General features: G+C 43.9%; 1 protein-coding gene across 4 annotated transcripts in view; it reads left to right on the top strand.

Annotated features, from left to right (window-relative positions):
- Positions 1-22,226, top strand: part of CACNA1E (calcium voltage-gated channel subunit alpha1 E) — a 675,786-nt gene that overhangs the window by 364,127 nt on the left and 289,433 nt on the right. For 3 of the 4 annotated variants that reach the window (XM_086343500.1, XM_086343501.1, XM_086343503.1), the window contains 2 exons: positions 847-952; positions 1,803-1,942. In XM_086343500.1, the coding sequence (XP_086199626.1) occupies positions 847-952; positions 1,803-1,942 (246 nt within the window). Of the gene's footprint in view, positions 1-264; positions 953-1,802; positions 1,943-22,226 lie in introns of those variants that run through there. The other variant, XM_086343504.1, reaches the window with a different exon arrangement.

Here is a 22,226-nt window from a genome sequence, read left to right as displayed (position 1 = left end):
TTTTACAGCACAACCTTTCTGCGGGAGCCAGGATGCTGGCACTGGAATCACAGTCCTGTTTTTCTAAAAGTCGCAGGGAGCCCACTCACCTCTCTTCAGAAAAATGCAACAGAAAACAAAGCCTGAATTCATTATCCTCTCATTTGTAGTTTAATTCCTAGAGGCCCCGACTTCGGTGCCCTGGATGCAAGCTCATGATATGTATCTCTGCTTCCTTTAGATGTAGACGCTTAGGAGAAAATAAAATGGGACAAAGCTAGTTTCTCCTGGACCCATTAAATATTATCCTGAACTGGATATTAACATAAAAGGGAGCTCATGGAGAGAATGGCTCCTTTTCTAAGGGCCCTTCTTCTATTCAGTTGAGCAGAGCTTCAAGAGAAGGGCACTCCAGATGTGATTGCCAGAGACAGCCACAAACAGCCGCAGCTGGATCCTTGCTGGAGCATCAGTGGTTTGAAGATAAAGAACATCAAGCCTGCAACAGCATCATTGTTTCTTCCTCTCTTTGTCCCACTTCCTTTTTCGGTCCTGGTTAATTCCCAGATATGTCAGTGAAATCACTAAGAATCTGGAATGTCTACCATATGTCTAATACATTATTTACTGACTGCATTCTTCCTTTCCTTGAGAACATGCTTTGTCTTCAGAGTCTGATCAGAAACGGTTCTAGTTCCGTGTGCTAAGGACCAGCCACTGTTCTGCCTTCCGGTCTGCTCCTGTCAATCATGCTGACTGCACAGGCATGATGTGGGTTGATGAAGTTTGTGTATGGATGTACATAGCCATCTTGGAGGCTGTCCTTCTCTCTTTGGTGATTCTGTTTCTTAACTCCTCCTTTCCCACGCCGTTTGAGTACATGATCTTGGCCACCATCATTGCCAATTGCATCGTCTTGGCCCTGGAGCAACATCTTCCTGAGGATGACAAGACCCCAATGTCCCGCAGACTGGTAGGTGCCTCTCTCCTTCTCATCTTTCTTTCCCCCTGTTCCTCTTCTTCCCTGGTTTCCTTCTCCTTTGCTTCATCACCTGGCCCCCTTCTCTCTTTTCCTACTCTACACTTCTGTGAATTTGTTCTTTGCTGAGGAACAGGTTGGTGACAAGTCCCACTGGGATTCATAAAGAGGACTGACCTTTTAAATTTCTGCTCCCAGGAAGTTCTGTGTCTACAGCACATGGCAGCCAGGCAAGAAGAAAGGAAAGGCCCAGGGTCCGCTTTCTTCTCTCTTCTTCCTGGGGGACTTTGAGAATGAGAGGAAAAAGGGAGAGTAAAGGAGAGAGCATGAAGGATGCTCAAAGCCTGTGTGCCTTCATGGTTCTGAACTTCCTAAATGTTTGTCCATATTCTCTGTAAAGAAATTATCCATGTGTCTAAAGTACCCCTCCCAAAGAGAACAAAGAAAATGCTTAAAATCCAAACAAATGGGTAAGTGGTTCCAGTCTGATTACCCATGGATGAGAAAGGACTCTTAAGCTTCCAGTATAAGTGATGACCATCTGTGGGAATGCCAGCCCCTTCAAGGCAAAGCCAGCACCATCAGTATTTGCCTTGGGAAGACAGCTGGTCCTGGGTGTGAGCCCCACATCCACCCACTTCTGCAGCTGGCTTCCCTTGCTCTTGTGCACTCTGTGAGTCCTGCAGCACCCTCACTTCCCGGCTGTACATGGGCCTGGCTCAGCACAGGCAGCCTGGTGTCCTGTAGGAGACAGGAAAAGTCAGAGCAGAGGGGTAGCTAGGCAGGGAGTGCCTTGGTTGAAACAGTCCTCCTCTTACCAACACCTCTGTTCTTCATCCCGCAGGAGAAGACAGAACCCTATTTCATTGGGATCTTTTGCTTTGAAGCTGGGATCAAAATCGTGGCCCTGGGGTTCATCTTCCATAAGGGATCATACCTCCGCAATGGTTGGAATGTCATGGACTTCATCGTGGTCCTCAGTGGGTGAGTCCTCTTCCCGTCTCTTCTTTGCACTTGGAGGTGCCTGTGGGGTCATGAAGTGGCTGGTGCGAAGAACCTGGGAGTGGCGGGGGCGGGGGGAGACAATTCTGTGGAGGAGAGGAGGAGGAAGAAGTTCAAGGATAAGATTCCCATGGTTCTGAGCCATGGCTGAGCCAGCTGCAGGGGAGTGCAAGTGTTCTGGAGACGCACATGGCATTAGACAGAGGCTGTGGACCCAAGGTCTGGCTGCTGCTGCTTCTGGTTTCCCATTCTATGCTCTGCTAGTGCTGAACACATGTTTCCAAATGAGTCTTTTCACTAAAGCAAGCAGCTTGCCCTGGCATGAGGGAAAACCCCCGTAATGGGCCAAAGGATGCTATCGGGTGCAGTTTTCTTTAGGAGGTTGGGAAAGACTCTTTTAAGTATATTCTCTGAAATGATAGTTGGGACTCGTGTCTTGACAAAAGAGGATTTAAAAAAAAATGATTTACAGATTTATTTATTTATAGATTTATGCATGTTTATAATATGAGAAGCTGGAAAACTGAATCATGTGAAACTGATAACACATCCCTTTGGAAATTGACATGGTAACATTACGTTGTGTTAAGGTGGTATATGTGATGGCAGCACTTTTATTTAAATATTTGGTAATTCTGCTTTTGAAAATGAATATAGTGTGCCTCTACTGGGCCGGTCCGGTGCTGTTGTCAGCATATGTGATGGGTCTTGGGACTGGTGTTGGTGAGCATGCCTCCTCAGGCTTTTGTGGCTTCTCGTGTGTCTCTGTATCAGGCTGCTCTTGGTACCTGCAGGCGAGGGGGCAGTCTGTGGGTCCTTTGTGGGCGTGGCTGCAAAAAGTGTAGCATGGAAATTCCTTTACCCGCTGCCCAGAAGTTGAAACCTGTGAGGACAAGTTAAGAGCTGGGTGGAAAAGTGAGGAGTGGGGAGAGATGAGCTACCATTACTATTGACCAAAGACAGAGGGGAGCAAAGAAGACCTTTTTCTTTTTTTTCAGAGGACTTGGGCAGGTAAAATCTGACAAGAATGAGAGTTTAGAAACACTTGCATCTTTTCATTGTCTTGTGCAACAGACACAATTGTCATACGTTTAATCTTCATGTCAACTATGATTAAGTGAAAGGGGAAAAGTTGAAGGTGTAATAGACTAGAATGTATAAATAGAAACTATCGAGCATTGAGCCCCTTAGTATAGGGAACAGATAAGTAGTAGAGATGACTCTTTATGTTTAAAAACATCTGTTGTCTTACAAAAGGATCTTGTGGTTATTTTTCTAAAAGAAAATGCTACTACTGCATTTAAAGTGTGATTTAGTGTGTAAAGATACAGCTTCTGCGTAGTGTTTCAGAAGTACACAGTGTAGACTGTAGTACACCTGGGTGATGTCTTGTGGGTTTTATCCCCATTTAATTAAACTGTGATTGACAAATGAAAATTGTCTATATTTAAGGTATACAATGTGATGATTTGATACATTGTAAAATGATTACTGCAATCAAACTGATTAACATATCCATCACCTCACGTAATTTTATTTATGATGGTTAGAACACTTGAAAACTACACTTTTAGCAAACTTCAAGTATGTTATACATTATTATTTACTATATGATCATATAGTAATAATATAATAATATAGGTATTATTATTTACCATGATGAATACTAGGTCTGCAGAATGTATACATCTGTAGCTGAAAGTTTTTACCCTTTGATCAATATCTTCTCCTTTCCCCTACCCCCAGTCCCTCATAACCACCTTTCCTTCCATTGTTACTATGACTTCCACTTCTAAAAAATTAGTATAGTCAATATAACTGAGATTGTGCAGCATTTGTCTTTACTTTGCATAGTGCCCTTTAGGTTCATCCATGCTGTTACAAATGGCAGGAATTCCTTTTTAAAGACTGAATAATGTTCTTACGTGTGTGTGTGTGTGTGCATGTATATCTGGATCACAGTTTCTTTATCCACTCATTCACTGATGGAAATGTAGGTTGTGTCCGTATCTGGCTATTGTGAATAATACTGCAGTGCACAGGGGTCCTTAGACATCTGTCTGAGGTAATGATTTCATTTTCTTTGAACATGAAATGTCTCTATTTCATTTTCTCTGGACACAATACCCAGAAGTGAAATTACTGGATTATATGGTAGCTCTATTTTTAATTCTTCTGAGGAATTTCCGTACTATTTTCTACAGTGACTGGGCCAATTTACATTTCCACCAACAATGCACAAGAATTCTTTTTTCTCCACATCCTCACCAACAGTTGTTATCTTTTGACTTTTGCTAATATTAATAGCTTGGGGATTATTTAAATGTCCCTAAAATAATATATACTATATAAACAGTCCCCAACTTATGGTTTACCTTACAGTTTTTTTGAGTTTCTGATGATGCAAAAGCAATATTCCTCCAGTAGCAACTGCACTTTGAATTTTGATGTTTTCCGTAGGCAGAATGGTACTGTCTTATGATGCTGGGCAGTGGCAGATACAGCTCCCAGTCAGCCCTGAGATCATGAGGGTTATTGTTGTGTTTTTTACTTTCAGTATAGTATTCAATAAATTACATGAGATATTCAACACTTATTTAAAAAATTAGCTTTGTGTTGCATGATTTTACCTAAGTGTAGTCTAATCCAAGTGTTCTAAGAAGATACAAGGTAACTAGGCTCAGCTCTGATGTTCATTAGGGACCTTTCTTGGCAAAGTAATGTCTCTGCTTTATAATATGCTATCTAGGTTGGTTATAGCTTTTCTTCCAAGGAGTAAGCGTCTTTTAATTTCATGCTGCAGTCACCATCTGCAGTGATTTTGGAGCTCAAGTAAATAAAAGTCTCTCACTGTTTCCATTGTTCATTAGGTTAGGTGTATTAAATGTGTTTTCAGCTTATGTTGAGTTTATTGGGGTGTAACCTCATCATAAGTCATGGAAGATCTATACAGTAAAAGGCCTTAAATGAATCTGAGTCATTTTAGAAATATGATCTGTTTAAAAGAAGACTACTGTAATGTGTGGGTTAAATGTTAAAATTATGTGAATTCTTAGTCTCACCAAGTCTTATATGTGTCAGAGGCCATTTGAAATTTCTTGTCTAGTCCATTTATTTTCATTTCAAACTATTCTATGTTTAATAAGGAAAATTTGGAAAATACGGAAAAAAAGAAAAAAAGTCACTAAGAAAAATTCCTGATTATTTTGTGGTATTTTCTTCCGGCCTTTTTGATGCTTAGCAAGCTCTCTTTTCAATGCTTGTAATTTTGCTGCCTTTTCTCAGTATATTATGGGCATAGTACATGTTACTCCATATTTTGGTAAAAAGCAGTAAAGACTGATCAGCAGTTTATGAAGTAGATGTACTCAGCTTCTGTATCCATTTTTGTACTTATCTGAGACCTAGGTTGCTTTCTGGGTTTGGCTGTTATGAATAATTATTAAAGATGCTCCAGTGTACATCTTTTGGGTGTCACATTTTAAGAGGCATTGTGACAGGTTGAAGTTCTTTTAGAAGAGACTCTGCTTGCTGGGGTGGGGCCTAGGAAGTAGGATGTGTGAGGGAAGATGTAGAAATTGGCATTGAAAGACAAGAGAAGCTAGTGGGAGCCATAAGCTTGGCCTTCAAATGAGGGTTGCCACATGATTGAAGGGGCAGATTTGTAGAGGTCAACAGAATCCTTCATCAGTGTAACCAGTAAGGCCCTCTGTGTCCCCTTGTGTGGGGTGCACACGAGTGGGCATGGGTGCTGAGCCCTTGGCCAAGCCACTTGTCCTCTCTGCTTTCTCTCCCACCAGCCCCGGTATCTACCATTGTTAGCAGCTCCTCAGACTTTGCTGAAAGGCCACTGCCGGCCATCCGAACCAATAGGACTTTGCCCCTGTTCTTCCTGAAACTACTCTTTCTTTCTTTCCAGGGAAGGGGCATGGCACTCTTGAGATCCAAGCTCAGAGTTGTGATTCTATCCCATGGGAATGGATAATCAAATTTTGTCTTCTGTTCAGACAGTGCTTTCATCTACCATGTCACATTGCTTCTAAAATGCATTTTTCTCCTGCAGGTGCATGTCTAAAATATACAGCCTGCGTCTTACAATAATGGCATGATATAGTTTAATTGACAGCATTCGTCTCTTTTGGTGGTGAGTAAAACCACAGGGCACCTACAACTCTTGGGGTCTTAGCTACAGTGAGTATGTTGTCATACCAGCCCAGAGAAGCAGGTAGATCAGATTTGAGATCGGAGTCATCCAGTAGTCAGAGCGGGTAAGTGCTCAGCCCAGGACTGCCAGCAGCTTGACAGCAGATCCAGAGTTGGAACATGTCCTTTGACCCAGGGCTGGTGTGTCGCCCCTACTGGTGCAACCCCTTCTCCAGGCTTCCTGACACCTGTCCCATGAGCAGCCCACGCTGGCCACTCTGACTTCTCATCTCAGCCCCAGGTATCACCTGCATCTGCCTCCCGTGCGGAGGAGGAATGACACTGCTGGAATAGGACATCGCCTCGGGCTGAGGCTGTCTGGCTTCTCAGCTCTCAGTGTGTGATGGGAGGTAGGGAGGGAGCTGAGGTGCCAGACAGCTGGCTCAACCAAGGACCTACCATCAATGTCCTTTTTCAGAGACAGGGGTTTGGGGGGCCTGGGCCACTGTCTTTTGCCTGAACCCCAGACCTGCTAACTTTCAGAATTCTTAGGTCTGTAAGCTGAGGCAATTCATGGTTCAGAGGTAATTTATGTACATTATTCATAGACTCCTCATAATCCCCCAAATGGGATCTTGTTATCCCCATTTTATAGATGAAGCAACCAAGGTTCAGAGAGGGTGCTAGGAGGTGCTGGAGCCGGACTTGAGCCCACATTTTCTGGCTCCAAGTTCCTTTGTCAACAGTCATTTCCTTATGCTGTCAGTGACCTCACCACCTCACAGGCTCTGCAGCTCTGTGCTTGGGTGTTTCTTCGGTCCCCTTGAAGCCATGTGGGATGGGCTCAGTATAATCAGGCAGATGTCCCGGAGCTAGAGCTGAAGCTTCACATGTGACTTGAAGAGGACTAGAGCCCCCTGTGTCCATCCTAAGACTTCTATCCATGGGCTTGGAATACAGCCAACTCCCTGCTCAGTGGTTAAGAAGGCACGTTACTTAACTCTCATGGTTTCATCTGTAAAAACTGAACCAGAAGTTCCACCTTGTTTCATAAGTTGGCTTGTTCATCCATCCATCTACCCATTTATTTAACAAACTATATGTTGTTGAACACTCAAATTCTGGGACTGAGAAATACCAAGGTTAATGTATTCTCATTTCTTCTAAAAGACAGTGAATTTGCCATTCTTTTAACAAATTATGGTGGCTTAGATGGTAAAGAATCTGCCTGTAATGGAGGAGACCCTGCTTTAATCCCTGGGTCAGGGAGATCCTTTGGAGAAGGGAATGGCTACCCCCTCTAGAATTCTTCCCTAGAATTCCATGGACAGAAGAGCCTGGTGGGCTTATAGTCCACGACATTGCAAAGAGTTGGACATGACTGAGCGAATAATACTTTTACTTCACTTTCACTTTCTTAACAAATTATTACCTTACATAACTTTGGATCTCTCTTATATTGGTAACAATTCAAGAGATGCTATTTCTAAATATTTGTTAGGTCTCCTGGATAATTCTAAATTATTTGAAGTCATTATTACAGATTAGCCTTAAAAACAGGTCACAGCCCCTAGAATAGATGGGTGATGATAGGGGAGGATGAGAACTCAGAGGCACTCCTAACCCATGGGTAGGAATAGGAAAGTGAGGGCCAGGATTGTGTCTTTGAACCCTGTTCATGTCTGTGCGTGGTTAGAGTAGACACTTAATAAATGCTAGTAGAATGGAATCACTTGGTCCATGCCAGATTCTCTTGTCACCGGTTGGATGTGAAAGAGAGTGCTGGGGGCACCCTGAGACTGTCAGTATGGAGGGGTCGCCTATTCCCAGTCCTTCCCTTGGTCGGTCCAAGCCAAGCCTTACCTGCAGCTCTCTCAGGTAGCTATGACCCAGCCTAGCTGCCCGAATCCTGATCACTCCATTAGAGAAATGAAGACTGGGAACTGAGTCTCTAGGTGAGTAAGAGATATTGAACTTCCTGTTGTTTGGCCTTTTACTGGACTCTCAGGGTTACCTTTTGGGATTGCTTCCTGGGTGATAAGTGCAAGGGGTGGCGTCAGAGCTGAATATTGACAACCCAACTTCCTAGAGGTGTATTGGCCGATGGAGGGATATGGAGAGAAGGGCACTATTGGCTCACCCAGCATTTGCCATGTAATGAAAGCTGCCATCTATTGACCTATATTGCAAAAATTACATTTGTGTCTATATCTTTATTGCTCAGAACATGCTTTATGATCAGTTTTTCTAGCTTTTCTGTGGGAGATGACCTCTCTTGGCTATTCTGTTAGCTGCAGAAACGTGAGTACTAACTCTGAAGAGTGGGCAGATGTGTCTGAGCCTCCTTCCTCCACCAAGACCATCATTCCAGGGCCCAGGTGACCACCTGTCCCCACCCCTCTGTCTTCCTTCAAGTCCTTCAGGAGATATTGTTGAGGACCCACAATGGGCCAGGCAGTGTGCTGCATGTGGGTGGTGCAGGGCTGAGTGTCCCCAGCAGGGGACCATGTGTCATGGTCCAGAGGAAGGGTACCCCGTCTAGCTCTGGGTACTGGGGAAGACTTCCTGAAGGAAGGAGCATTGAAATTGGGGTGTCAGGGCAGGCTGATAGGACTTAGACAAGGAAGTGGAAGAGCTTTTCTGGGTAGGAGAATTTTGCGAATTCAAATCCTTCAAGAATTCAAATCCTTGAAGCTGAGAGAGAGCACACAGGGTGCTTCCAGGGAGGTGGCCAGGGGAACAGTGAGCAACGCTCCCAGAGAGGGCAGCAGGGGCCAGTTCAGGCCAGCTGGTAGGAGCTCGTAGTGGAGCCAGAGGCAGAGGGACCCACTGAAGGCTTGGAGCAGGGACCGGTTAGAGCAGTGATTGGTTCTAACCCTGTGCTCGACGCCGTGCAGGTCTTTTTTCATCCTGGAATTCACTTTGAGTAAAGGAAATGGAAAAGAGAGGGGGGAACCATTGCCATACCCTGAGCTGCAGTTTGGGAGGAGGTGCCTCACCGTGCAGAGGGAAGAAGAAAGAAGGGAAAAGGGAAGGGGGAGGAGAAGAGCCCTAGGAGATGCCACATAAGAGCTGGGAGCTGCCATTGGAGGTGCCCAGCTTCTCACCGTGGCACAAGCAGAGTGGTTCAGCCTGGAGCCTGTTGGTAGGAGGACGCTATCTGGAGCTAAATATACATCGATAGGTATTTTTAGAGGGTTTCTGTAAGGAGGCCGCCCTAATACACGCGTTTCCCGAGCAGTTAAAGATCGAGGAAAGCACAGATTTCCTTCCCCAGCACCGTCTCCCCAGTGCTGAGAATGTGGGGGAGGTGTTGATAACGCAGTCTCGGGGCCCCCAGCCCAATTTAAATCTCTGTGGTACTAGAATGATAGCACTTGGGATTTATATAGCGTCTCCGTGCCAGTGAGCCTGGTGAGCTTTTACAGACCTGTCTTTTACTCATTCTCTTCACTCTAAGTGGGTGAAGCAAGTGGGGGGTGGGGAGCAGGAAAGGGCTGGGTACAGGGAGGAGTCATTGGAGCTTGTTGGTTCAGAGATGGGGAAACTGAGGCCAAGTGAGGCAACGTGATAGGGGCTAGGAGCTACTCAAAGGAACTGAGGCAGTAGAAGCAGATGAGATCTCGGGTGCCTCCGCTAGCCCTAAGCTAGACTGATTCTCAAGTTCTCTCTCCCAGTGGAGTTGGGCTGCTCGTCTGAAAGACCTCCACCTCCTCACCGGCTCCTTGTTCGTTTCTAGCTCCACTTTGGGGGAACACAGCTGCTGCTTGCAGCTTCTCCTTTTGTCAGAACATTAGTTCTCTGTCTTAATTGCATTTCCCTCCAGATGGAAAAGATAGTTAGGATATGGAATTTGGATTCAGGGAGGAGATGGGCAGAAGGCAAAACGTGGAGCTTTTGGAGGTCTCTTCTTTGCTCTTTGACGATGTAAACTTTCTTTTGGGGAGACTTCAGATGAGAGTCCCAGCTAGTAATTGACAGGCGGTTGAGCTGCAGTTGCTCCTTGGGTGGGAGATCATTTCTTATTACATAGACCCTTGATCCCTTTTCTCTATTGAGACTCATCATTAATTCATTCTACAGATATTTATTGCATGATTAGAGTAGGTATTTACTATGTAAGTACCTACTTACTATGTTCTGGTGTATGACGCTGCCGTTGGGCTCGTTTCTCTTTCCTGAAGCGTTGCTTCATGTCACCTCCACAGATTGACAGAAGCTCAAACCGGAGAGAGCTCATGGGGTCCTGAGTTGGTCTTGGTGTCAACAAGGAGGAAGGAAAGCCAGGGGGAGTGGAGGAAGCTCAGAATGCTCGGGTGGTTTGGTTTGGGAGCATTTTTCTGGCTTTATATTCATTCAGGGTAACAGAGGGAAAGACACGATGACCAGGTACTCTCTAAGCTAGACCACCACCCTGGGTCTGGAGCTCCCATTGGAAGGCAGTTAAATGCATCCAGTCTTAGGCAGGTGCATGAGTGTGTGTGAAAGAGGGCAGCGGGGGTGAAAAGTCTGAGGCAGGACTACAACACAGAGGTGGCCATGGCATTAATGTTCATTCTTCAGATTTACAAGAGAGACTCGAGAATTAAAGGGCGGGTCTACATTTCCATTCTGTGCGTGATGTATGTCTCCTCCCTTGGGTAGGGCTTTTGTGTGCTTCTGTCTGTTACTGTCAGTGTAGTGTACAGGTCTGTGTGAAATGTGAGATGCAACAGTACTGTTCAGTGTATGTTTCCCTGAATCAGAAAGTAACAGATACGAGGAGTGAAGAGAGATCGCCAAAGGGAGCAGGGCAGATGCTGGAAGGAACAAGAGGGTGTGCTGGGCTTCAGGAGAACCTACAAAGGAAGGCTAAGTCTGAGGTTGCTAAGACTTAGCCACTGAATTTTAGACCTGGGGGAATGATAAATCTGTCCAGCTTTCCGTGTTTATTATTTTTAACAGGAGAAAAAACTGAGACCCACATAGGTAAGCCACCTGTCCATGGTTTTAGAGCTGGAATGTGCTGAGTTGGCTCCTGGTTGGTCAACTCTGGATTCAGGCTCAACTGAAGCTATACTCCACTCTCTCTGGCAGTGAGAATCTGTTACTTCCAGATTATATTCAGGCCACTGGGGTGTTAAGAAATAAATCAGATTTTTAAAAATTACTTGGCTGGAATATATGTGCAACTTATATGGAAACAGAATTTAATATAGTGGACTACATGATTCAGGGTTTTGGGTCCTGGTCCTCACCCTAGTATACCTTCCCTCTCTGGTCCTTCAGTATGGTACTAGGTGATACCTAAACCATCTCAGCTTTCCTTTATGAAATCTCATTTATGAAATAAAGGTGGGACTTCCACTGCCTACCTCACCAGGTCTCACAACAAGAAAATTCAGTAATGACCATGCTGCTGCTGGTGATGTGGGCTCACATTTTACCTATAGCTTGCATGTCTTATCTCAAATGTGGAAGCCCTCATACACTATCTCAGCATTTGCATACATCATTTTATGCATAGAAACACAAAGCGAGGCAGATATTATCTCTGTTTTAAGATGAGGAAACCAAAACTCAAAGAGACTAAGTCACGAGCTCAAGGCCAAACACTTACTAAAGGAGGGGTCGGCATTTTCATTGCATTATACTATCAGCCGTCTAAACCCCATGCAGTGTCTCCTGTACAACACAGCTGTCTCAGCCAGAGTGTTTTGAAAGACAGTGAAGCAAAATATGAAATCGGTGAGGAGAAATACTATCCCCCTAGGTCAGTGATGTTATGAAGATAAATGTTAAAATACACCTAAAGCACCTCGCGGAGAAGGCAATGGCACCCCACTCCAGTACTCTTGCCTGGAAAATCCCATGGATGGAGGAGCCTGGTAGGCTGCAGTCCATGGAGTCGCCAAGAGTCGGACTCGACTGAGCGACTTCACTTTCACTTTTCAGTTTCATGCATTGGAGAAGGAAATGGCAACCCACTCCAGTGTTCTTGCCTGGAGAATCCCAGGGACAGGGGAGCCTGGTGGGCTGCCGTCTATGGGGTCGCACAGAGTCGGACACGACTGAAGTGACTTAGCAGCAGCAGCAGCAGCAAAGCACCTTGAGCGCCTTTTAAAAAAGATGTTTAAAATCGAAAACATTGCAAATACTATAGTTCTGTAGGCCTCATTCAGAATCATCATTTATCTCTATTAAACTAACAACCACACAGACAAGTTTCACCGCAACCTATTGCAGATTCCATGACTGTGGCTGATTTAAAATTTCCCCTTAGTTGTCATTTTGCTCAAAGACAGAAGTTTCCTCCAAGTTGAATGAGGTATATCTTATTTCTTCTTAGAAGTATCTAATTTTATTTGAACTAGCCAAATCCTCCTGTGGTTATTATCAACAACAATAAAGAAATTCCAAGTAAAAGTGGAAACAAAGGCCTTCATTTTTAACCTCATCAACGCTGTTTTCCAGATTCTTTTTTTAAGAAAATATTCTCTTTGTCTTCTGGTCCTCCGCAGCACACAAACATACACAAGTCAGAGGGCTCTGGACGTTAGAAAGGAGGGCTGAGGAGAGTGCCCTTCTGCCTGGGAGGAATGTCCAGTCAGGAGGACCATTCCAGTTCTCTCTCTGAGGAGAGCTGACAGGAGAGGCTGAATTCTGATGTCCTCCCCCTTGCCTTTCATCTCCTCCCGTCTCGGCTGCCACTCTTCTGTCAGGAGCCTGGGCCTTGGTGACAGGATGGTTAGGAGAGGAGCTCAAGGTCGTGGCTTTTCTCCCTGGCCTCAAGCTCTGGGACAGTGAATGGAAGGCAGAGTGACAGGTGTGACTGTTTCACACTTGAGATGGCATTTGTGGTGACGTCTCACAGTTTACATCCCTGTGGGGGTTCTGTACATCTCACCTCTTCCCCCACCAACCCTCTAGGGCTGGACTAGTCCTGGAGGAGTCATTCTTAGTCCAGAACCACAGGCGTGGCCACGGGAAGTTGAAGCTGAACTAGAACTGATTTAGGGTATCTTTGCCGTGCAGTCTTGATCAAAACTCTGGATGATGGGCGGGTAAACCAGAAGGATTTATCTCCTGGGCCTCCCACTCAGGGTTACCCTTGCCCCCATATCTGAAACTTTGAGTTATGGGGAAAGACATAGGAGGAGGAAGGGCCAGGAGAAGACCTGGGGGAGGGAAGGATAGAAGCAGCCAGTATTCGTCTTGGGCCTCTTACGTTCCAGATGTTGTGCTGACTAAGAGGGATGCAGTCCTGGGTGGGGGTCTAGTTTCTGTTGTCTTGGAGCTAGCTGTCTAGCAGAGGAGACAGATACTAAATTAAACTTTAAAGGTGTATCAGGGTTGCAGAGAAGACGTGTTACAGTGCTAGGAGGATTTTATACTGGGACCCTAACCTAATCTGAGGGGAAGAAGGTCAAGAAGTTGGTGTCGAAACCCAGAGATGGAGTGAACCTTTCTCTAGGAACAGAGAGAAGAGGGAAGGGAAGGATGAGGAGGGTTTAGGTGGAGGTTGGGGCAAGTGTGAAGGGCTGGAGGTGGGAGAGGGCAGCCCTGGGGAACAGAAGAAGGCCGGTGGAGCCCAGCCTGTAGTGACTAAGGTGATGGTAACCTGAGGGGAGTTGGAGAAGTGGAGGGGCCACATCATTCAGGGTCTGCTTGGCACCACCAGGGATGTTCAGTGGGAGGCCGTTGGCTGGTTGGAAGCAGGGAAGTCGACATATTTGCAGAAGATGAATGGGGATGCGTGATGTTCGCTGAGAAAATAGAACTTCCCTGAATGATTCCAAGTCTGCTCAGTGTTAAGATAGAATTAATGTCTTTAAAGAGTCCCTCCCTCTCCCTTGCCTCCTCCATCCAACAGTGGCCCTCAACTATAATTTTGCTTAACCTATTGGAACTGTACCAAAACCCAGTCTCTAGACTTTATAATCTAACCCATTCTACGCTAAAGATCTGTTAACCCTGCCTGGAGTAGAGACATAGTCCTGCCTTCTGGATTCACACTCTGAGTGTCTCCTACTGCTTCAAATAATGGGTTAGAATTGATGAGTGTGTGGGCTTTTATTTTTGATGTTCAGCAGAGAAATTATTTAAAAAATGCTTTTCTGAGAACATTGCTATATGATTATTAGGATTTTTATTTTTCTGATAGAACAATAGTCAAAAGATCAAGCCAACCCACATGCTTGTTGATGAGATGTTTCTCTTCCTCCTGCTCTCTTAGCCCGTGACACATCATGATGCCGAATCTGGATCTGAGTTGAACTCTGGTTAATAGCCACCATAAATATACCATTTTGTGATCTAGGGGCCCCTTCTAGGGGGAGCTTAAAATGCTCTGTAATTCATCCTCTTCCCACTTCTCACGTCGGGAAAGGAAACAGAGGCCTCCCCTCTCAGCTCCCTTTCTGAGTAAGTGCTGTGTTCTCTCTTCTAGAGACAGGTCACCCAGATGGAGGCTTCTCAGCTGGGCTCTGATGTCGAGGTGGGAGGTGTTCACTTCTTACCCCAGGCTTCCCCACTGAGTGCTTAAATTCACATCCTCTCTTCACATGAGTGCAGCCAGCTCTTTAATGTTCTGGCTTCTTCCTCCTTGCTCTTGCTTTGTTCTTCTCTTACTCTCCCTAACCTTTCTGTTTTCATTTTTCACTGTAGTTCAAAATAAAAGACTAGGTGAGTTGGGGACAGGTGCCATGGAGAGTGATGTATTTGTGTATGTGCTTATGCATGTGATGCTAGTTCCGACAGACACCTTCTTAGAGCTCTGTCTACAGAATGACTTTGACATTCAACCCCTCTTCTCCAGCAAACAGATCCACGTATGAGGTGGGTTCTCCTTACTGGGAATCTGATAGCTCAAAGTTTGACCAGCTTCTACTGCAAACAAAGGAGGACTTCCATGATTACTTTAACTCCCCCCAGTTGTGACTGATCTGAAAACAAACTAAAGCTGAGCACTAGCAAGTCACCCAGGAATTAACATTTTAGGACCACAGATGGAAAATAAAAGCATGTATATACTTTAAGAATACACCAATGGATTTCAGTCAGTTGTAGGGAGGTGGATGAACCTAGAGCCTGTTATAGAGAGTGAAGTAAGTCAAAAAGAGAAAAACAAATATGGTATGCTGCTGCTAAGTCGCTCCAGTCGTGTCCAACTCTGTGTGACCCCACAGATGGCAGCCCATCAGGCTTCCCCATCCCCGGGATTCTTCATGCAAGAACACTGGAGTGGGTTGCCATCTCCTTGTCCAATGCATGAAAGTAAAAAGTGAAAGTGAAGTCGCTCAGTCGTGTCCGACTCTGTGCGACCCCATAGACGGCAGCCCACCAGGCTCCCCCATCCCTGGGATTCTCTAGGCAAGAACACTGGAGTGGGTTGCCATTTCCTTCTCCAATGATGAAAGGGAAAAATGAAAGTGAAGTCGCTCAGTCCTGTCCGACTCTTAGTGACCCCATGGACTGCAGCCTACCAGGCTCCTCTGTCCATGGGATTTTCCAGGCAAGAGTACTGGAGTGGGGTGCCATTGCCTTCTCCAATATATATATATATATATATATATATATATATATACTTTCATGTATGAAACAGAAAACTAGCGGGAATTTGCTGTATAACACAGGGAGCCCAGCCTGGCACTCTGTGACCACCTAGAGAGATGGGATGGGAGGGGATATGTGTGTGTGTGTGTGTGTGTGTCTGTGTGTATATAATTATGACTGATTTTCATTGTTGTGCAGCAGAAACCAACACAACATTGCAAAGCAATTATCTTCCAACTAAAAAAAAATGGGTGAATTCTGTAGTATGTAAACAATACTTCAATAAATCTGTTTTTAAATAAAGGAACAAAGAATGTACCTGAAGAGACCCCTGGAATTATTGCAGTGGACATGCAGATTCATGGCTGCACCCAGCATTGGCTGTTTCCTGAATAGTGTTTCTCACAACTCCGTACCACAGTATCATTTTTCTAAGATGTGTGTGGGTGCCATTGTAATTTATCAGATATAAACACACTTGGACTAAATACTGGTGTTGTGCTTCTCTTTTAGCTAGTATAGCACAGTGGTTAGCAGTTTGGGCTCTGTAGATAAGCAGACTGGAGCTCCTGTTTCTGCTCTGCTGTTTACTAGCTCTGTGGTTGTGGGCAAGCGGTCCAGCTTCTTTGAGCCTCGGCGTCTTCATCTCTGTGAAAAGACGGGAGGTAGTGATGGATAGTCCAGCTTCTTTGAGCTGCGGCATCTTCATCTCTGAAAAAGACGGGAGGTGGTGATGGATAGTAATACCTAACAGAGTTGCTGTGGAGCTGTATTAATGAAATAACTCCTCTGGGAGGGTGAAGTGAATCTGGGATTTTTGACATTAAAAAAATGAACCTTGCACTTGAAAGGGTAAGAACGGATGATTCAGTGTGACCCGTTATTACAGACGAAGGGGCTGAGGCCCAGAGAGGGCTTTGAGAACTTGAACTCTAGTGTAGTCCTGGTACTCTTGTGTCTGGGTGGAAGGTCACTTGCCAGCAGCTAATACCCGATTTTGGCCGGGAGGTGAGGTAGACATGGAAGTTAGATCATCGTCTAACCATTGTTAGACCATCGTCAATGTTGGACCCCCTTTTTTTTTTTTTTTAAGTCTAAAATACCTTAAGTACTTGCACTCATGAACGGAATGGTTTGGTTGGAGTAGAATATATATGTGTGTGTATCTGTCCGTAAGACAGCTCAGCACAATGTGATCAGGACACAGCTTTGTTCTGGTTGGTGGTTCAGTCTCTAGTAGTGGTTAGAAGAGGGAAAGATGTAAGCCAGGCCAGGGACACCCAGATCTCGATCCAAGGTTAGGTAATCCATAGTTAGCCTTTGGATTCTTTGTCTTCCACTGTTGATCCCAGGTAACTTGGATAGTTAAGTCTTTTTTGGTGATTGCTTGTGCATTTTTCCTCATCATTGTCTGTATGAGTATAAGGGTTAAAAAAGAAAATGTAAATTGTTGGATGTATGGTAGGTATATAATAAATACTTTCTTCTAGTTATTAATAATACCCGTCGATTCAAGGAATATTTCCTATGCATATACAAAACACTTTACTGAGTATTGGGATGAAAAAGGTAAATAGGAAGATATCTGCCCTCAAGGAGCTTTCAGTCTGATATAGAGATAACATCCATATACAGATAATTTTAACTGTTTGATCAGGAGGAAAGTTTGCAAATCTGTTCTGTCCATTCAGCTTTCCATCTATCTGCTTTTTATTAAATGCTTTCTGTGTACAAGGTCTAGTTGTGGATAGCAAGAGGGACAGTAATAGAGTTAAATGAGGAAGAGACGGAAGGTCACTGGGAAATCATGCAACTGTTGACACCTCTACTAGAAGCTGGTATCAGCAGCCCTTAACACTTTTGCCCCCTAGTTTGATCAGGCTTTGAAAGTAAGAATGAGAAGAAAGTAGACTGTTTCATTTCATTTTAGTGTTGCTTTTTCCTCTTTAAGAAACCAGTTGAGGCTATTTATAAAACGTTCATGTTTGCCTGGATATCACTGCTGGTTAACATTTGGCAAACTGCAAACTCTGTGGCCAGGAGGACAGAGGATCAGGAGCCAGTGTCAAAGGGAAAACCAGCTTCTTCCTTGCTAATGTTTTTTCTGTCCTAGGTTTGCACAAAAAAGGTTGAGAAGTCAGATATTTACTAGTGAACTGTGTGTGACTACAACAAATAAATTGGAGTCAGTAGCAAATAAATGATTGTTGTAGGTCTTTGGAGGAGGATTTATTATTGCGGCCAGAGTGTTTGGTCCTTAGGGATGTCAATTACATTGCTCCTTGCTGCAGCTTCTCACATGCCTTCTGTATGGGGGTTATGTCATTAGATCTAGGAGAGCTTTTTTGAAGGGAAGAGGCTAGTTTGGCTTCAAGTTCAAGACCCTAATGAAATGAGTTTCAGAAAGGAGTTACCCAAATTATTTAGCTTTATTTATTGATACTCACTGTGTCCAACTCTGGAAAAGGGTTCCTTCATTTCAGCCACTGGCCCTTGTCATAGCAATGCCAGGTCAGGAGGCAGGGAGGGGAAGGATGGATGGAGAATTGTAATTACCTGCTTATTCAGGAGTGCTGGCTTAGTTAACAGCTGATGGTCAGTGTGAAGCACTGCATTAAACATTTTGAAGGGTTTTCTCCTTTAGTTTTCACAACAACCCTATGAGGTAGATACTGTTATTATTACCACTGGATGAGGAAAGTAGGGCTTAGCTGGTTCAGGAGTTTTCCCCAGTCACACTGCTAGTGGTCAATGGGGCAGGGATTCAAATGAAATTGCCCAATCCCAGAACTTATGCTTTTTTTAATTTGTTTTAGTTTTTTTAAATTTTATTGAAATATAGTTGATTTTAATAAATTTTTTGAATTTTAAAATAAATTTCAAAATAAATTATGATTTCAATAATTTCTGCTGTATAGCAAAGTGACTTAGTTACAAATATATATATTCTTTTTCATTTTCTGTTCCATTATGGTTGATCATAGGATATTGACTAGAGTTCCCTGTGTTATATAGCACCATCTGATTGTTTATCTAGCCTGTATATACTGGTTTGCATCTGCTGATCCCAAACTCCAAGACTTCCCTTCCCCACCCCACCTCCCTCGTGGCAGCCTCAAGTCTGGCCTCTATGTCCAGAAGCTGGGTTTTTAACCATGATGCTGCACTGCCTTCCTAGCGTATATATCACAGTGACTGTCGACTCTGATTTTGTTTCCCTCCTGATGCACTTTAACTGACAAGAGTAAAGGGATTTATCTGTGATAGGTCAAAATCCATTCATTGGAATATGGTTTTGGTTACTGGGAAGATGTCTTTTATTGAAGAGGATTAAAAGAACAATAGATTATTGGATTTTCTCTATCACTTTAATCTTGAAATCATTTCAGACATATTATCCATTTAGCCCTTTAAAGTCAGTTAATGTTATAATACAGGACACAGCCTGGCAGGATGGACAGAACAAAGGCTATGGAATTACATTGTTTTGCGTGTAAAGTCTGAATGTGGCTCTGTGACCCTGAGCAAGTTTTGTAACCTGTTATCCTCAGTTTTCTTGACTTCCTACTTTTGCATTCCAGTCCCCTGTAATGAAAAAGACATCTTTTTTGGATGTTAGTTCTAAAAGGTCTTGTAGGTCTTCATAGAACCATTCAACTTCAGCTTCTTCAGTGTTACTGGTTGGGGCATAGGCTTGGATTAGTGTGATATTGAATGGTTTGCCTTGGAAACGAACAGAGATCATTCTGTCATTTTTGAGATTGCATCCAAGTACTGCATTTCGGACTCTTTTGTTGACCATGATGGCTACTCCATTTCTTCTAAGGGATTCCTGCCCACAGTAGTAGATATAATGGTCATCTGAGTTAAATTCACCCATTCCAGTCCATTTTAGTTCACTGATTCCTAGAATGTTGATGTTCACTCTTGCCATCTCCTGTTTGACCACTTCTAATTTGCCTTGATTCATGGACCTAACATTCCAGGTTCCTATGCAATATTGCTCTTTACAGCATCAGACCTTGCTTCCATCACCAGTCACATCCACAACTGAGTGTTGCTTTTGCTTTGGCTCCATCCCTTCATTCTTTCTGGAGTTATTTCTCCACTGATCTCCAGTAGCATATTGGGCACCTACCGACCTGGGGAGTTCCTCTTTCAGTATCCTATCATTTTGCCTTTTCATACTGTTCATGGGGCTCTCAAGGCAAGAATACTGAAGTGATTGCCATTCCCTTCTCCAGTGGACCACATTCTGTCAGACCTCTCCACCATGACCCAGCTCAGCATTCAGAAAACTAAGATCATGGCATCTGGTCCCATCACTTCATGGGAAATAGATGGGGAAACAGTGGAAACAGTATCAGACTTTATCTTTTTGGGCTCCAAAGTCACTGCAGATGTTGACTGCAGCCATGAAATTAAAAGACGCTTACTCCTTGGAAGGACAGTTATGACCAACCTAGATAGCATATTCAGAAGCAGAGACATTACTTTGCCAACAAAGGTCCGTGTACTCAAGGCTATGGTTTTTCCAGTGGTCATGTATGGATTTGAGAGTTGGACTGTGAAGAAAGCTGAGTGCTGAAGAATTGAAGTTTTTGAACTGTGGTGTTGGAGAAGACTCTTGAGAGTCCCTTGGACTGCAAGGATATCCAACCAGTCCATTCTAAAGGAGATCAGTCCTGGGTGTTCTTTGGAAGGAATGATGCTAAAGCTGAAACTCCAATACTTTGGCCACCTCATGTGAAGAGTTGACTCATTGGAAAAGATTCTGATGCTGGGAGGGATTGGGGGCAGGAGGAGAAGGGGACGACAGAGGATGAGATGGCTGGATGGCATCACCGACTCGACGGACATGAGTTTGAGTGAACTCCAGGAGTTGGTGATGGACATGGAGGCCTGGCGTGCTGTGATTCATGGGGTCGTAAAGAGTTGGACATGACTGTGCGACTGAACTGAACTGACCCTCAGTTTCCTCATTGGGAAGTTAATGGTTCAGGGTATTTGTGAATATTGATGAATATTTGATGAGCATCATGATATGATGTGGCAGGCTTCCCTGGTGGCTCAGATGGTAAAGAATCTGCCGGCAGTGCAGGAGACCTGGGTTCAATCCCTGGGTCAGGAAGATCCCCTGGAGAAGGGAATGGCTACCCATTCCAGTATTCTGGCCTGGAGAATTCCATGGACAGAGGCTACAGTCCATGGGGTCGCAAAGAGTTAGACACAACTGAGTGACTAACATACTTTCGTGATATGATATATATCAAACACTTGGCACAGTGCTTTGTACTCAGTAGATTTTGATAAATAGCATCTCTTGCCATTTACTAATTTATTAATGAGGAAAGGGAAGCATAAAATTAACAAGTACATTCCTTGAGTTACTCTGAGCCCTGCAGAAGTTCTTGATATAGCCATGATGAAGTCAGTGTCCTGTATTTTCAGTCTGTTGCTACTTGTACTGGGTCATATTAGCTTCTAGAATGTAATAAATCTTGGGTGGACTTCAGAGTTCCGAATCACTTTGTATTTTATCCGTACTCACAGCTCTTCTTTACCTAGGATACGGGGTTTCAAATTATAGTTGAACAACTGTATTTATCTAATAATAGTAAAGCCGGTCTGCCCCTAATAGTACCTAATACAGCAAAGTATCAGCTGGCTACACGTAATAGCAATGCTTGCCTGATGTGTATGGTCTTCTTTTTATTTCCTTAACCCTCTTTTTAAAAATTCTCTTTCCAGCTCTGGTTTTACATTTACTCCATGACATCAGTCCATTTTATTTCCTCTCTAATATCTTATTTTCTTCCCTTCCCTTCATATTTATACAATCAAAATCTCACGATAGGTTTGTGTTTGTGTGTGTGTGTGTGTTGCATTCTGATTACACATCTGAGTTGTCCTCTTTTGTTTTTTTATTTTATTTTGTTATTTTTAATTGGAGCATAATTGCTTTACAGAGCTGTGTTGGTTTCTGCCTTACAACATCAAGAATCAACCATGAGTATATATCCGCTCCCTCATGAGCCTCCCTCCTGCCCCCACTAACCCATCCCACCACTCGGGGTTGCTCTTCCTCTCTTGAAAGAACACAGACATTCACGTTACAGTAAATGATTTGTTTGCTTTCATTTATGCAGTATTTTCTATTCATTAGACCTTATTCTTTTTCATGTTTCTTTTCCTTCTTTTTTTTCCTGTATTGATCAGAATCTTATAATCAGTTTCTTATAATTATCAACCACATTAAGTTCTTATAGTGGAGATACGACTTTTTATCTTTTTTCTTTTATTCCCCATCACGTCCCCCACTTTTGCAGGCTATAAGCAGGAATCCACATGTATTACTAAACTTGATGCTGAACTTACAGTTGATTTTTAAGACTTACTGTAGCACCTACAGTTTGACAGTCAAATGCAGTCAGTGCCAGTGAGAAATCATGTGTTGTAGTGGGAAGCCCATCCAGATAAAAATTGATCCAGGCCTGGTACTCGTCCTTGTTTCCAGTATGACGGCAGGGCTAGCTTGTAACCATCCTGAGTCTAAATTTTCTGCTCTACAAAGAGAGCAGTACTAGCC

This window comes from Bos grunniens, chromosome 16 (assembly GCF_055505025.1).
Source record: "Bos grunniens cultivar Pamir isolate PY7600 chromosome 16, Bosgru_T2T1.0, whole genome shotgun sequence".
Classification (NCBI taxonomy): domain Eukaryota; kingdom Metazoa; phylum Chordata; class Mammalia; order Artiodactyla; family Bovidae; genus Bos; species Bos grunniens.
This window is presented reverse-complemented; position numbering and strand designations above follow the sequence as displayed.